The sequence below is a fragment of the Scyliorhinus torazame genome, chromosome 19, assembly GCF_047496885.1.
Source record: "Scyliorhinus torazame isolate Kashiwa2021f chromosome 19, sScyTor2.1, whole genome shotgun sequence".
NCBI classification, from domain to species: Eukaryota; Metazoa; Chordata; class Chondrichthyes; order Carcharhiniformes; family Scyliorhinidae; genus Scyliorhinus; species Scyliorhinus torazame.
In genome coordinates this window covers 45,250,102-45,265,639 of record NC_092725.1, presented here as the reverse complement: position 1 = coordinate 45,265,639, position 15,538 = coordinate 45,250,102, and the positions used below count along the sequence as shown (strand labels likewise).

Genomic DNA, 15,538 nt, shown 5'->3' with positions numbered 1-15,538 from the left:
AAAGTAACAGGGTAGTTGTTACGGAGGACTTTAACTTTCCAAATATTGACTGGAAACTCGATAGTTCGAGTACTTTAGATGGGTCCATTTTTATCCAATGTGTGCAGGAGGGTTTCCTGACACAGTATGTAGATAGGCCAACAAGAGGCGAGGCCACATTGGATTTGGTACTGGGTAATGAACCAGGACAAGTGTTAGATTTGGAGGTAGGTGAGCACTTTGGTGATAGTGACCACAATTCGGTTACGTTTACTAGAGCGATGAAAAGGGATAGGTATATACCACAGAGCCAGAGTTATAGCTGGGGGAAAGGCAATTATGATGCGATGAACAAAGAACAAAGAACAAAGAAAATTACAGCACAGGAACAGGCCCTTCGGCCCTCCCAGCCTGCGCCGATCCAGATCCTTTATCTAAACCTGTCTTCTTATTTCCAAGGGGCAGCGCGGTAGCATTGTGGATAGCACAATTGCTTCACAGTTCCAGGGTCCCAGGTTAGATTCCGGCTTGGGTCACTGTCTGTGCGGAGTCTGCACATCCTCCCCGTGTGTGCGTGGGTTTCCTCCGGGTGCTCCGGTTTCCTCCCACAGTCCAAAGATGTGCAGGTTAGGTGGATTGGCCATGATAAATTGCCCTTAGTGTCCAAAATTGCCCTTAGTGTTGGGTGGGGTTGCTGGGTTATGGGGATAGGGTGGAGGTGTTGACCTTGGGTAGGGTGCTCTTTCCAAGAGCCGGTGCGGACTCGATGGGCCGAATGGCCTCCTTCTGCACTGTAAATTCTATGATAATCTATGATAATCTATGATAATCTATGATCTACTTCCCACTGTTCCCCGCCTGTTCATATATCTGTCCAGAAGCATCTTAAATGATGCTATCGTGCCCGCCTCTACCACCTCCGCTGGCAAAGCGTTCCAGGCACCCACCACCCTCTGCGTAAAAAACTTTCCACGCACATCTCCCTTAAACTTTCCCCCTCTCACCTTGAAATCGTGACCTCTTGTAATTGACACCCCCACTCTTGGAAAAGGCGTGTTGCTATCCACCCTGTCCATACCTCTCATAATTTTGTAAACCTCAATCAGGTCCCCCCTCAACCTCCGTCTTTCCAACGAAAACAATCCTAATCTACTCAACCTTTCTTCATAGCTAGCACCCTCCATACCTGGCAACATCCTGGTGAACCTCCTCTGCACCCTCTCTAAAGTATCCACATCCTTCTGGTAATGTGGCGACAAGAACTGCGCGCAGTATTCCAAATGTGGCCTCACCAAAGTCCTATACAACTGTAACATGACCTGCCGACTCTTGTACTCAATACCCCGTCCGATGAAGGCAAGCATCGGAGGTATGCCTTCTTGACCACTCTATCGACCTGCGCTGCCACCTTCAGGGTACAATGGACCTGAACTCCCAGATCTCTCTGTATATCAATTTTCCCCAGGACTCTTCCATTGACCGTATAGTCCGCTCTTGAATTAGATCTTCCAAAATGCATCACTTCACATTTGCCTGGATTGAACTCCATCTGCCATTTCTCTGCCCAACTTTCCAATCTATCTATATTTTTGTTATATTCTCTGACAGTCCTCCTCACTATCTGCAACTCCACCAATCTTAGTATCATCTGCTAAGACTTAGGATGCATAGGATGGGGGAGGAAACTGCAGAGGATGCAATTGAAATTTGGAGCTTGTTCAAGGGACAGCTACTGCGTGTCCTTGATAAGTATGTACCTGTCAGGCAGGGAGGAAGTGGTCGAGCAAGGGAACCGTGGTTTACTGAAGTAGTTGAATCACTTGTCAAGAGGAAGAAGGAGGCTTATGTAAAGATGAGATGTGAAGGTTCAGTTAGGGCACTCGAGAGTTACAAGTTAGCTAGGAAGGACCTAAAGAGAGAGCTAAGAAGAGCCAGGAGGTGACATAAGAAGTCTTTGGCAGGTAGGATCAAGGATAACCCTAAAGCATTCTATAGGTATGTCAGGAATAAAAGAATGACTAGGGTAAGAGTAGGGCCAGTCAAGGACAGTAGTGGGAAGTTGTGCGTGGAGTCCGAGGAGATAGGAGAGATGCTAAATGAATATTTTTCGTCAGTATTCACTCAGGAAAAAGATAATGTTATCGAGGAGAACACAGAGGTACAGGCTACTAGACTAGAAGGGCTTGAGGTTCATAAGGAGGAGGTGTTAGCAATTCTGGAAAGTGTGAAAATAGATAAGTCCCCTGGGCCGGATGGGATTTATCCTAGGATTCTCTGGGAAGCTAGGGAGGAGATTGCTGAGCCTTTGGCTTTGATCTTTATGTCATCATTGTCCACAGGAATAGTGCCAGAAGACTGGAGGATAGCAAATGTTGTCCCCTTGTTCAAGAAGGGGAGTAGAGACAACCCCGGTATCTATAGACCAGTAAGCCTTACTTCTGTTGTGGGCAAAGTCTTGGAAAGGTTTATAAGAGATAGGATTTATAATCATCTATAAAGGAATAATTTGATTAGGGATAGTCAACACAGTTTTGTGAAGGGTAGGTTGTGCCTCACAAACCTTATTGAGTTCTTTGAGAAGGTGACCAAACAGGTGGACGAAGGTAAAGCAGTTGATGTGGTGTATATGGATTTCAGGAAAGCGTTTGGGAAGGTTCCCCACGATAGGCTATTACAGAAAATATGGAGGCGTGGGATTCAGGGTGATTTAGCAGTTTGGATCAGAAATTGGCTAGCTGTAAGAAGACAGAGGGTGGTGGTTGATGGGAAATATTCAGCCTGGAGTTCAGTTACTAGTGGTGTACCACAAGGATCTGTTTTGGGGCCACTGCTGTTTGTCATTTTTATAAATGACCTGGAGGAGGGCATAGAAGGATGGGTGAGTAAATTTGCAGATGACACTAAAGTCGGTGGAGTTGTGGACAGTGCGGAAGGATGTTGCAGGTTACAGAGGGATTTAGATAAGCTGCAGAGCTGGGCTGAGAGGTGGCAGTTTAATGCAGAAAAGTGTGAGGTGATTCATTTTGGAAGGAGTAACAGGACTACAGAGTACTGGGCTAATGGTAAGATTCTTGGGAGTGTGGATGAGCTGAGAAATCTCGGTGTCCATGTACATAGATCCCTGAAAGTTGCCACCCAGGTTGAGAGGGTTGTTCAGAAGGCGTACGGTGTGTTAGCTTTTATTGGTAGAGGGATTGAGTTTCGGAGCCATGTTGCTGCTGGACAAAACTCTGGTGCGGCCGCATTTGGAGTATTGCGTGCAGTTCTGGTCGCCGCATTATAGGAAAGATGTGGAAGCATTGGAAAGGGTGCAGAGGAGATTTACCAGGATGTTGCCTGGTATGGAGGGAAGATCTCATGAGGAAAGGCTGAGGGACTTAAGGCTGTTTTCGTTAGAGAGAAGGGTAAGAGGTGACTTAATTGAGGCATACAAGATGATCAGAGGATTGGATAGGGTGGACAGTGAGAGCCTTTTTCCTCGGATGGTGATGTCTAGCACGAGGGGACATAGCTTGAAATTGAGGGGAGATAGATATAAGACAGATGTCAGAGGTAGGTTCTTTACTCAGAGGGTAGGAAGGGCATGGAATGCCCTGCCTGCAACAGTAGTGGACTCGCCAACATTAAGGGCATTTAAATGGTCATTGGATAAACATATGGATGACAAGGGAATAGTTTAGATGGGCTTCAGATTGGTTTCACAGGTCGACGCAACATCGAGGGCCGAAGGGCCTGTACTGTGCTGTAATGTTCTATGTTCTATGTCAAGGACGACCTGACGCTGATCGACGGCATCCTGCTCAAGTGGACAGGATAGTCATCCCGCTACATCTCCAGAGCATGGTGCTGCGGCAGATTCATAAGGGACACCTGGGCGTAGAAAAGTGCACACGCAGGGCCCGGCAAGCTGTTTACTGGCCCGGCATCAAACAGGACATCACGGATATGGTCCTGAACTGCGAAACCTGTCAGAGGTTCCAACCTGCGCAGAGCAAGGAGACGCTCCATCACATGACCTAGAGACCTCGCTGTGGTCCAAGGTTGGCATTCACCTATTCCACGCGAATGGTCGCGACTATATCTTAATCATCGATTACTTTTCGAACTATCCTGAGGTGCTGAAGCTGCCAGACCTCACCTCACGGACCGTCATCAAAGCGTGTAAAAATACATTCTCGCGGCATGGCATCCCGAACACCGTCATGAGCGACAATGGCCTGTGCTTCCACAGTCAGAATGGTCCACGTTTGCCAAGAGCTACAATTTCAGGCCCGTCACCTCCAGTCCTCACTATCCGCAGTCCAATGGCAAAGTCGAAAAAGGGGTGCACATCGTTAAGCTGCTCATCCGCAAGGCCTCGGACTCCACTTCCGACACACACCTTGCACTCCTTGCGTACCGGGCGACTGCATTGTCCACTGGCATGTCGCCAGCTCAACTGCTGATGAACAGGGACCTGCGGACGACGCTTCCAGCCATACACCTGCCCAATCTTGATCACCTCCCGGTGCTGCAGAAGGTGCAGCAGCTTCGCGACAGCAAAGAAGCATGGCTATGACGCACATGCCACCAATCTGGACGTGCTATTCCCGGCAGACATGGTCAGGATCAAGATAGCGGATGGTGGGTGGTCTGCTCCGGCTGTCGTTGTTCGACAGGCCGCGCCCAGATCCTATGTCATACGTATGGCTGATGGCTCCATTGTGTGAAGGAAGCGAAGGGCACTGCGAAAAGCTGCTTGCCCACAACCACTTTCCCCTTCATTTCCACATGTCGAATTGCCACCTCCAGACACCTCGAACCACGAGGCCACCAGTCGTACCTCCCACACGCCTATCAAGACACCGTCATCCCCTCCACCACCTCTCCGGCGGTCGACGAGGATCAGACGCAAGCCTCAGAGACTGGACTTATGAGCATTTGTTTTGTTTGTTCTGTTCTGTATGCCTCAGTCAGTCACATTAGACAGACATTCATATGTATAGACATCTAAAACAAAAAGGGGGAGATGTCATGATATGCAAACATGCAACCAATGAATACTCAGAATAGGACACAACCAATGGGCAGTCAGGCCACTCAGAGGTGGCATGACATAAACACTACAAAAGGGATGAGGCACTCACACCCTGCCTATTTCCACAGGCAGACATCTAGAGAGTTAGACAGGGTTGATCAGCAGCATCACACCCCAGCACGTGGCTTAGAGCAAGCTGGTCCAGTTAGACTGAGTTACTACAGTTAGATTAGCAGAGAGTCAAACTCATTTGAGAACTGTGTCAATAGTTCAATAAACACGTTGAACTCGTTTCAGAGTCTGGAGCATCCTTTAGTTAAGACTGCATCAAGTAGCAGCCTGTGTTATCCGAAACGGCATAACACAACATGGTCGGCAGCAAAATGGCAGATGTTCTGGCTCATGTGCCAACTGATGTTCCTGACATGACATCTCTCATCTTGCATCACATCTGTGCCCATTCTTGGCATTCACTGAAGATGCCAATTTACTTATGCATATTCTTTTCAAAATGGGCCGAAATATCTACGCTTTGATTGCAACACAGAAAGTGGAAGAAAACACCTTTTTGAAGTTGTTCAAATGAATGAGGGAGCAAGCAAGTTTTGAGAGGCAGTGGCCATAATAATGTTAATCAGAGAGAGAGAGGTTGTTAGGAGTACAATTGAAGACAACAATAACTAAAGCTGTGCAGATTGATATTAAACAGCAATAAATTGAGTCACAGATGTGAACATCCCAGCTTTAATCATTCTGTCTCAATGGTTTACCTCCCTCTATTGCAGCTTTTGAATAGATTCCCACAGCTATCATCAGCCCGCTTGCTACCTGTTAATGGGAGAGCAGAAAAATGGGAGTCACTCCAACAAGAACTTCTCCAACATGTATACAATAACCAATACATCCATTAATCTACTTTTTATATATGAAAAATCTTAAACCTGCATCCACTATCTTTCATTCGGTTTACAACAATAACCATTTCACATCCACCTCCAGTACTGGAGGTTGTACTCTAATGGATGAGAGCTTCACCAGTCGACAGGTTGAGCCAGCAGCAGCGACAGGTGATATTACAGAGGTAGATGTGGGAGGTTTTTGTGATGAAAATGGATATGGGGCCAGGAGCTCAGTTCAGGGTTTAGCACTGAGTCAGGAGATTGTTGGTTTCAAATGCCGTTGCGTGGATTTGAGCACACAATCTACATTAACACCTCAGGACAACAATGAAAGAGATGCCATCTTTCATATGGGATGTTAAACCAAGATTCCATTTGCCCCTCAGGTGGATATATAAAGATCCTGTGCCATTATTTAAAGATGAGCAGAGGAGTTCTCCCCGTGGTCTTGCTCAATGCTCATCTCTCAACCAAAATCAATAAAACATCCGGCTCATTCAATGGAGATGAGTGGACGTTTTTCTCACAGCCTCATATCTTCGTGGAACTCTCTTCCACAGAGTGCAGTGGAGACCGGGCCAATTAATATTTTTTAAGGAATAGGTAGATAGATTCTTGACTAACAAGGGAATGAAAGATTATTGGGGTTAGGCAGGAGCCAAGACAATGGTCTTACAGAATGGCGGAGTAGGCCTGAGGGGTCGAATGGCCTACTGCTGTTCCTGCTTCGTATGTCCATATGTAAGTAGGTAGACCCACAAGCCTTTCATTCAAATACTTACATCAGACACTCACGTGCTGGAAATGAAGTCAGTCTCCTTTGTTTGGCCAAGTTTGGCCACTGGAAATTCGGTTCCCAGAGAGGATGTAGCAGGAGACAGAGCCTCAGGAAAACGGCTAAAGATCCAGGTCTAACTGCAGCTGGGGCCTTTACAGATATCTTTGCAGCATCCTTGAGCATGGGTGAGGTCTTGGAGGACTGGAGAATTGCTAATGTTGTCCCTTTGTTTAAGAAGGGTAGCAGGGATAATCCAGGGAATTATAGACCTGTGAGCTTGACGTTAGTGGTAGGCAAACTGTTGGAGAAGATACTGAGGGATAGGATCTATTCACATTTGGAAGAAAATAGACTTATCAGTGATAGGCAGCATGGTTTTGTGCAGGGAAGGTCATGTCTTACAAACCTAATAGAATTCTTTGAGGAAGTGACAAAGTTAATTGATGAGGGAAGGGCTGTAGATGTCATATACATGGACTTCAGTAAGGCGTTTGATAAAGTTTCCCATGGCAGGTTGATGGAAAAAGTGACGTTGCATGGGGTTCAGGGTGTACTAGCTAGATGGATAAAGAACTGGCTGGGCAACAGGAGACAGAGTAGTGGTGGAAGGGAGTGTCTCAAAATGGAGAAAGGTGGTGTTCCACAAGGATCCGTGCTCGGACCACTGTTGTTTGTGATATACATAAATGATCTGGACGAAGGTATAGGTGGTCTGATTAGCAAGTTTGCAGCTGATACTAAGATTGGTGGAGTTGCAGTTAGCGAGGAGGACGGTCAGAGAATACAGCAAAATATAGATAGATTGGAGAGTTGGGCAGTGAAATGGCAGATGGAGTTCAATCCAGGCAAATGCGAGGTGATGCATTTTGGAAGATCTAATTCAAGAGCAGACTATACGGTCAATGGAAGGGTCCTGGGGAAAATTGATATACAGAGAGATCTGGGAGTTCAGGTCCATTGTACCCTGAAGGTGGCAACGCAGGTCGATAGAGTGGTCAAGAAGGCATGCAGCATGCTTGCCTTCATCGGACGGGGTATTGAGTACAAGAGTCGGCAGGTCATGTTACAGTTGTATAGGACTTTGGTGAGGCCACATTTGGAATACTGCGTGCAGTTCTGGTCACCACATTTCCAGAAGGATGTGGATACTTTAGAGAGGGTGCAGAGGAGGTTCACCAGGATGTTGCCTGGTATGGAGGGTGCTAGCTATGAAGAAAGGATGAGTAGATTAGGATTGTTTTCGTTGGAAAGACGGAGGTTGAGGGGGGACCTGATTGAGGTCTACAACATTATGAGAGGTATGGACAGGGTGGATAGCAACAAGCTTTTTCCAAGAGTGGGGGTGTCAATTACAAGGGGTCACGATTTCAAGGTGAGAATGGGAAAGTTTAAGGGAGATGTGCGTGGAAAGTTTTTTACGCAGAGGGTGGTGGGTGCCTGGAACGCTTTGCCAGCGGAGGTGGTAGAGGCGGACACGATAGCATCATTTAAGATGCTTCTGGACAGATATATGAATGGGCGGGGAACAGAGGGAAGTAGATCCTTGGAAATAAGAAGACAGGTTTAGATAAAGGATCTGGATCGGCGCAGGCTGGGAGGGCCGAAAGGCCTGTTCCTGTGCTGTAATTTTCTTTATTCTTTGTTCCTTTGTATTTAATGTTTGCATACACAAAACCCAAAATTCCATTTGCTGTTCACGACATTATTTGTGTAGCCCCTTTAAATGTGCCTACTCTCCAGACCTGCCATTTAAGGTGGCCTTCCTTACTCTGTTCATCTGTCCAAAATGCGTTACATTACATGTCCCCACTGTGGTAGTCGGTATTAGAGGTATTACGGTACCCTGTAATGCTGTCAGACCATTGGTGTAGGAGGTACTGTTTTCATTGGTAAAGCCTGCCTGCTGGTTCCACCTAGTAAGGCGGAGTATAAGAGCCCGTATCTCCCCAGCAGATGGCTTCTGTACCCGCGCTGCTGGGGGAAACATCTCGTGTAATAAAGCCTTCAATTGTCTCCAATCTCGCTTCTGGTGTTATTGATCGAGCATCAATTTATTACACTAGATTTTAAAGAATGGAGCTCCGAATCAAGCTGGAGTGTCTGCAACTCAGCCCCCACATGGCAAACTCAGCGGCAACATTGAAGCACTGGCTGGCGTGTTTCAATGGATATCTCAGGACGGCCACAATTACGCCCACGGAGGACCAGAAAATGCAAGTTCTGCACTCGAGGTTGAGCCCAGAGATTTACACTCTCATCGAGGACGCGGATGATTTCGAGGCTGCAATGAATCTGCTGAAAGGACACTATATTCGCCCTGTAAACCAGGTCTACGCCCGACATCTCCCAGCGACGAGGCAACAAATCCCTGGGGAATCGCTCGAGGATTTCTACCTTGCGCTCCTGGTGTTGGGGAGGAACTGTAACTGCCCGCAAGTTTCGGCCAGCGACCACACGGAACTTTTGATCCGGGACGCATTTGTTGCAGGTATGCTATCCTCCCAAATCCGCCAGCGAAAATTGGAGAAAAAGAAACCAGGCCTCAAGGAGGCACGGGCCCTTGCTACTCCCGATGTGGCCTCCCGAAACGCCCGCGCTTACGTCCCCGACCGCGCGGCAGCCCCTTGGGCAGCGTGGAACCCCCCGCGACAGACCCCGATGCACCCCCCATCCCCCCACAAGCTTGTGCTGCGAGACTACCAGGAAACCCCGGGGGACACCGCTGCTATTTCTGCGGGCAAGCCATGCACCCCTGACAGTGCTGTCCGGCCCGCTCAGCCCTCTGCAAAGGATGCGGCAAAAAGGGCAACTTCGTGGCGGTATGCCAGGCCCGGGCGGTCGCTGCGGTCTCCGGAGGCGAATCGTGACCCCCACCACAACCCTCTCCACGGGCCACGTGCGGCCAGCAGGTGCCGCCATCTTCCTCCTTCAGGGTCACGTGTGGCCTCCGGGCGCTGCCATCCTGTCTCTCGGACACCACGTGTGATGGATAGGCGCCGCCATCTTGTGCACCCCTAGCCATGTGCGACCAGTGGGCACCTCATCTTGGCTGGACTCTCAGGACCCCGACTCGGATGACCACACACCGCCCGAGGAGAACATCCAACGTCTGCCACGACTAGCCTCGGTGAACCTGGACCAGTCTCAGCCCCGAAAACTCTCGATTGCAACGACGACCATGCACATCAATGGGCATGAAACATCCTGTCTGATCGACTCTGGGAGCATGGAGAGCTTCATACACCGCAACACGGTAAGGCGCTGTTCTCTTCCCGTTCACCCAGTTAACCAAAATATCTCCCTGGCCTCCGGATCTCATTCAGTGGAGATCAAGGGATTCTGCATAGCGAACCTTACGGTCCAGGGAAGGGAGTTTAAAAATTACCGGCTCTACCTCCTTCCCCACCTCTGCGCTGCCACACGCCTAGGGTTAGATTTTCAATGCAACCTCCAAAGCTGTCACTGTCTGCTGCCTCGCAACCCTCAAGGTCGATCCGCCTTCCCTGTTTGCGAACCTCACCCCAGATTGCAAACCTGTCGCCAACAGGAGCAGACGGTACAGTGCCCAGGACCGGACCTTTATTAGTTCGGAGGTCCAGCGATTACTGAGGGAAGGTCTCATTGAGGCTAGCAACAGTCCCTGGAGAGCTCAAGTAGTGGTTGTAAAGACCGGGGAGAAGCATATGATGGTCATCGATTATAGCCAGACCATCAACAGGTATACGCAGCTTGACGTATCTTCCTCCTTCCCCTCTACCCCGCATGTCCGATCTGGTCAACAGGATCGCACAATATAAGGTATTTTCCACGGTGGATCTAAAGTCCGCCTACCACCAGCTCCCCATCTGCCCTAGCGACCGCAAATACACTGCTTTCAAAGCAGATGGGCGGCTCTACCACTTACTAAGGGTTTCCTTCGGTGTCACTAATGGAGTCTTGGTCTTCCAACGAGAGATGGACCGAATGGTTGACCGGTACAGTTTGCGGGCCACGTTTCCGTACCTCGATAATGTCACCATCTGCGGCCATGACCAGCAGGACCAAGACACCAACCTCCGAAAAGTCCTCCATAACGCCAAAATCCTTAATCTCACTTATAACAAGGATAAATGCGTGTTCAGCACCGACCGTCTAGCCATCCTCGGCATGATGGAGTTATAGGCCCAATCCCTGAATGCTTGCGTCCCCTCATGGAGTTCCCCCTCCCTCACTGCTCCAAGGCCCTGAAACGTTGCCTGGGATTTTTCTCTTATTATGCCCAGTGGGTCCCCAACTATGCGGACAAGGCCGCCCGCTAATTCAATCCCCGGCCTTCAGCCGCATCAAAGCGAACATCGCAAAGGCCACGACGCACGCCATCGACGAGTCCTCCCCTTCCAAGTCGAGAGCGATGCGTCCTACGTAGCTCTGGCGGACACCCTCAACCAAGCGGGCAGACCCGTGGCCTTCTTCTCACGTACACTCCACGCTTCAGAAATCCGCCATTCCTCAGTTGAAAAGGAGGCCCAGGCCAAAGTAGAAGCTGTGCGACACTGGAGGCATTACCTGGCGGGCAGGAGGTTCACTCTCCTCACTGACCAACGGTCAGTGGCCTTCATGTTCGATAACGCACAGCGGGGAAAGATAAAGAACGACAAGATCTTATGGTGGAGGATCGAACTCTCCACCTACAACTATGAGATCTTATATCGTCCCGGGAAGCTCAACGAGCCTCCTGATGCCCTATCCCGCGGCACATGTGCCAACGCACAAGTGGACCTCCTCCGAGCCCTCCACGAGGACCGCTGCCACCCAGGGGTCACTCGATTCTTCCATTTCATTAAAACCCGCAACCTGCCCTACTCCATCGAGGAGGTCAGGACAGCCACCAGGAACTGCCAAATCTACACGGTGTGCAAACCGCACTTCTACAGGCCAGAGAAAGCGCACCTGATAAAGGCTTCCCATCCCTTTGAGCGCCTCAGTATGGACTTCAAAGGGTCCCTCCCCTCCACCGACCGCAACACGTACTTCCCGAACGTGATTGACGAGTAGTCCCGGTTCCCATTCGCCATTCTGCCCCGACATGACCGCAGCCACCGTCATAAAAGCCCTCCGCAGTATCTTTACGCTGTTCGGTTTCCCCGCCTACATACACAGCGATAGGGGGTTCTCCTTTATGAGCGACGAACTGCGTCAATTCCTGCTCAGCAAAGGAATTGTCTCGAGCAGGACGACCAGTTACAACCCCCGGGGAACCGTCAGGTAGAGAGGGAGAACGGAATGGTCTGGAAGACCGTCCTACTGGCCCTACGGTCCAGGAATCTCCCAGTCTCCCGCTGGCAGGAGGTCCTCCCGGATTCCCTCCACCCATCCAGTCACTGATGTGTATCACGACCAACCAAACACCTCATGAACGTCTCCTTGTCTTCCCCAGGAAGTCCTCCTCCGGGACCTCGCTCTCGACCTGGTTGGCAGCTCCTGGACCCATCCTGCTCCGCAAACACTTGCGGGCGCTCAAGTCGGATCCATTGGTCGAGTGGGTCCATCTCCTCCACGCTAACCCCCAGTACGCCTACGTGGCGTACCCCGACGGCCGCCAAGATACGGTCTCCATACGGGACCTGGCGCCCACTGGATCCCTACACACACCCCCACCACCAATCCCACCCTCCCTCCCACCGGCGCACCCCACAGCCGCCCCCTTCCCAGGTGGATCGGTGCTCCCACCGGTCCCGTCTAGGGGTGATGAAGCTGCCGAAGAAGCCAAAGCCACGCTCCCGGAGCCACAGATGCCCAAGTCGGAGCGTGCATCACCAACGAAGCTACGACGATCGCAGAGGATGACCAGGGCCCCCGATTGACTAATTGCTTCATTCTGAACTGTAAATACATTTTGTAAATAGTTGTGATGTAACGAGGAAAAACCACTGTACTGATGTATACTGGGTACCTCCGTAACCGTAACCTCTACCACTATGTAATGTGAGGCCACCACCCCCGCCGGACTCTTTTTTTAACAGGGGGTGAATGTGGTAGTCGGTATTAGAGGTATTACGGTACCCTGTAATGCTGGCAGACCATTGGTGTAGGAGGTACTGTTTTCATTGTTTAAGCCTGCCTGCTGGTTCCGCCCAGTAAGGCGGAGTATAAGAGCCCGTGTCTCCCCAGCAGCTGCCTTCTGTACCTGCGCCGCTGGGGGAAATATCTAGTGTAATAAAGCCTTCAATTGTCTCCAATCTCGCTTATGGAGTTATTGATCGAGCATCACCCACATCAAACTGCTTTTGCGCCTGTACAATTGACCTGCCTTTATTTTCACAATTTCGCAATCTGCCACATGCCCCTCTATCCACCTACTGCCTGCAGCAAGTTTCAATATTGTTTCCTCAAATCGAAAGGCCGGATCATTTCAATGAGAGTGTTCTTACTCCTTGTGGAAAACCTCATTCTTCCAGTCAGGTGGTTTAGTTTTTAAAATGACAACAACTTGCCTTCATACAGTGCCTTGAACGTAGGAAACCATCATAAGACACTTTGCGCGAGCATAAATAGGCCAAAAAAAAACACAGAGCCAAGGAAACAAACATTAGGAATGGTGACCAGTAAAAGAGGGTAGAGTTGGATGAATGGAGTGATTATGGACATTGATAGAGATGCAGGAGGCTACAAAGATATGTGGGGGAGATAGAACATAGAACAATACGGCGCAGTACAGGCCCTTCGGCCCACGATGTTGCACCAAAACAAAAGCCATCTAACCTACACTGGTCACTGAAAGGGGCAACACTGGTGGAGAAGGTAGTCAAGAAGGCATACGGCATGCTTGCCTTCATTGGCCGGGGCATTGAGTATAAGAATTGGCAAGTATGTTGCAGCTGTATAGAACCTTAGTTAGGCCACACTTGGAGTATAGTGTTCAATTCTGGTCGCCACACTACCAGAAGGATGTGGAGGCTTTAGAGAGGGTGCAGAAGAGATTTCCCAGAATGTTGCCTGCTATGGAGGGCATTAGCTATGAGGAGCGGTTGAATAAACTCGGTTTGTTCTCACTGGAACGAAGGAGGTTGAGGGGAGACCTGATAGAGGTCTACAAAATTATGAGGGGCATAGACAGAGTGGATAGTCAGAGGCTTTTCCCCAGGGTAGAGGGGTCAATTACTAGGGGGCATAGGTTTAAGGTGAGAGGGGCAAGGTTTAGAGTAGATGTACGAGGCAAGTTTTTTACGCAGAGGGTAGTGGGTGCCTGGAACTCGCTACCGGAGGAGGTGGTGGAAGCAGGGACGATAGGGACATTTAAGGGGCATCTTGACAAATATATGAATAGGATGGGAATAGAAGGATACGGACCCAGGAAGTGTAGAAGATTGTAGTTTAGTCAGGCAGCATGGTCGGCACGGGCTTGGAGGGCCGAAGGGCCTGTTCTTGTGCTCTACATTTCTTTGTTTGTTGACCCGCATATCCAGACATAGGAACAGCTTCTTCCCCACAGCTACCTGACTCTCAACGACTCCTCCTCGGACTGATCTATTCCCTGTAAGAACACTATTCACGACACCCTATGCTGCTCTTGCAGTATTTGCTTTGTTTGGTCCTTGTTCCACACTGTAACCAATCACTGTTTGTCGATGTACCATTTGTCAATGTTCTCTGTCGATTATTCTTTTTTGACTACTATGTACGTACTGTGTACGTTCCCTTGGCCGCAGAAAAATACTTTTCACTGTACTTCGGTACGCGTGACAATAAATCAAATCAAATCAAATTATTTCCATTCTCTGTACCTGAACTTTTTTTATATTCAGTTTATTGTTTATTTTAAAATTTAGAATACCCAATTCATTTTTTCCAATTAAGGGACAATTTAGCATGGCCAATCCACCTTCCCTGTACATCTTTGGGTTGTGGGGGCGAAACCCATGCAAACACGGGGAGAATGTGCAAATTCCACACGGACAGTGACCCAGAGCCGGGACCTACCCTGGGACCTCGGTGCCGTGAGGTAGCAGTGCTAACCACTAGGCCACCGTGCTGCCCTACATTCAGTTTATTGTTGTGCCAAATGTTAGCTTTCTGAAAATTTCTTATCGGCCCCTTGACTGAGTAAAAAATCTAACTGTGGTCCCCTCGAGCAATAAAGGTTAGACAAGAGGGTGACGATAGTCGTGGAGTGGACACCAGCTGCAAAGGGGAAATTGGTGACCTTTAAGAAATGGAAGGAAAAGAGAGCATGTTAACTCACTTACCCAGAAGACGAAGCAGAGTGAGAACAGCAGACATTTAATTAGCGGATTTGTCTTCATCGTCCGATGGAGCTGATGGCCAATATCTGCAGCCGTGGAAACACACTGTTTATTCCTACTGCATTCAGTGCAGACTGACCGGAGGGAGCTGCTCACACCCTAAAGAAACAAGCCTGGTCTGGAAGTTGGGCAAAGTTAATCACGGTTCAGTGTACAAACAGCAGATGTCAATCAGCAACTTCCCGTGGCACCTGTCTATTGACTGCACTCTAACGCTCACTAAATGGTAATAAAACGAGTTAAGGCACTAGTTTATCCATTTATTTGATTCCTTTACCTTCCAACTCTCACTTGCTGAGTATGATTGTGGCTTGTTGGAGGCTGCCTTTATAAGTTCCTGCATTCCTGATTACCTAAAATAAACAGGTCTGGATCTGCTAAACACCAACAACTCATCCTCAAGGCAGCCAGTGTTTGATATGCGACAGAAGTCTATAACTTGAAAACCTCTAACATGTATCATTTTTGATATCGATTTGTTTAGAATATTGGGACTCACAAATGGACTATAATTAGTTGAGGCTCAAGCTCAGGAGACGATATGGTTTGCACAGGATTGGAATTGAGGTGTTACACAGTGAGC

At 49.0% G+C, this 15,538-nt stretch overlaps 1 protein-coding gene across 2 annotated transcripts in view; it reads right to left on the bottom strand.

Moving 5' to 3' along the window:
• LOC140396110 (tetraspanin-33) overlaps positions 1-15,234 on the bottom strand; it is a 102,479-nt gene extending 87,245 nt beyond the window's left edge. Inside the window, exons 1-2 of one of the 2 annotated variants that reach the window (XM_072484226.1) lie at positions 14,899-15,234; positions 5,767-5,824 (exon numbers count right to left, since the gene is read on the bottom strand). In XM_072484226.1, the coding sequence (XP_072340327.1) occupies positions 5,767-5,824; positions 14,899-14,955 (115 nt within the window). In that variant the 5' untranslated portion in view covers positions 14,956-15,234. The remainder of the gene's footprint in view (positions 1-5,766; positions 5,825-14,898) is intronic. The other variant, XM_072484227.1, reaches the window with a different exon arrangement.
• Between the last annotated feature and the right edge of the window lie 304 nt (positions 15,235-15,538).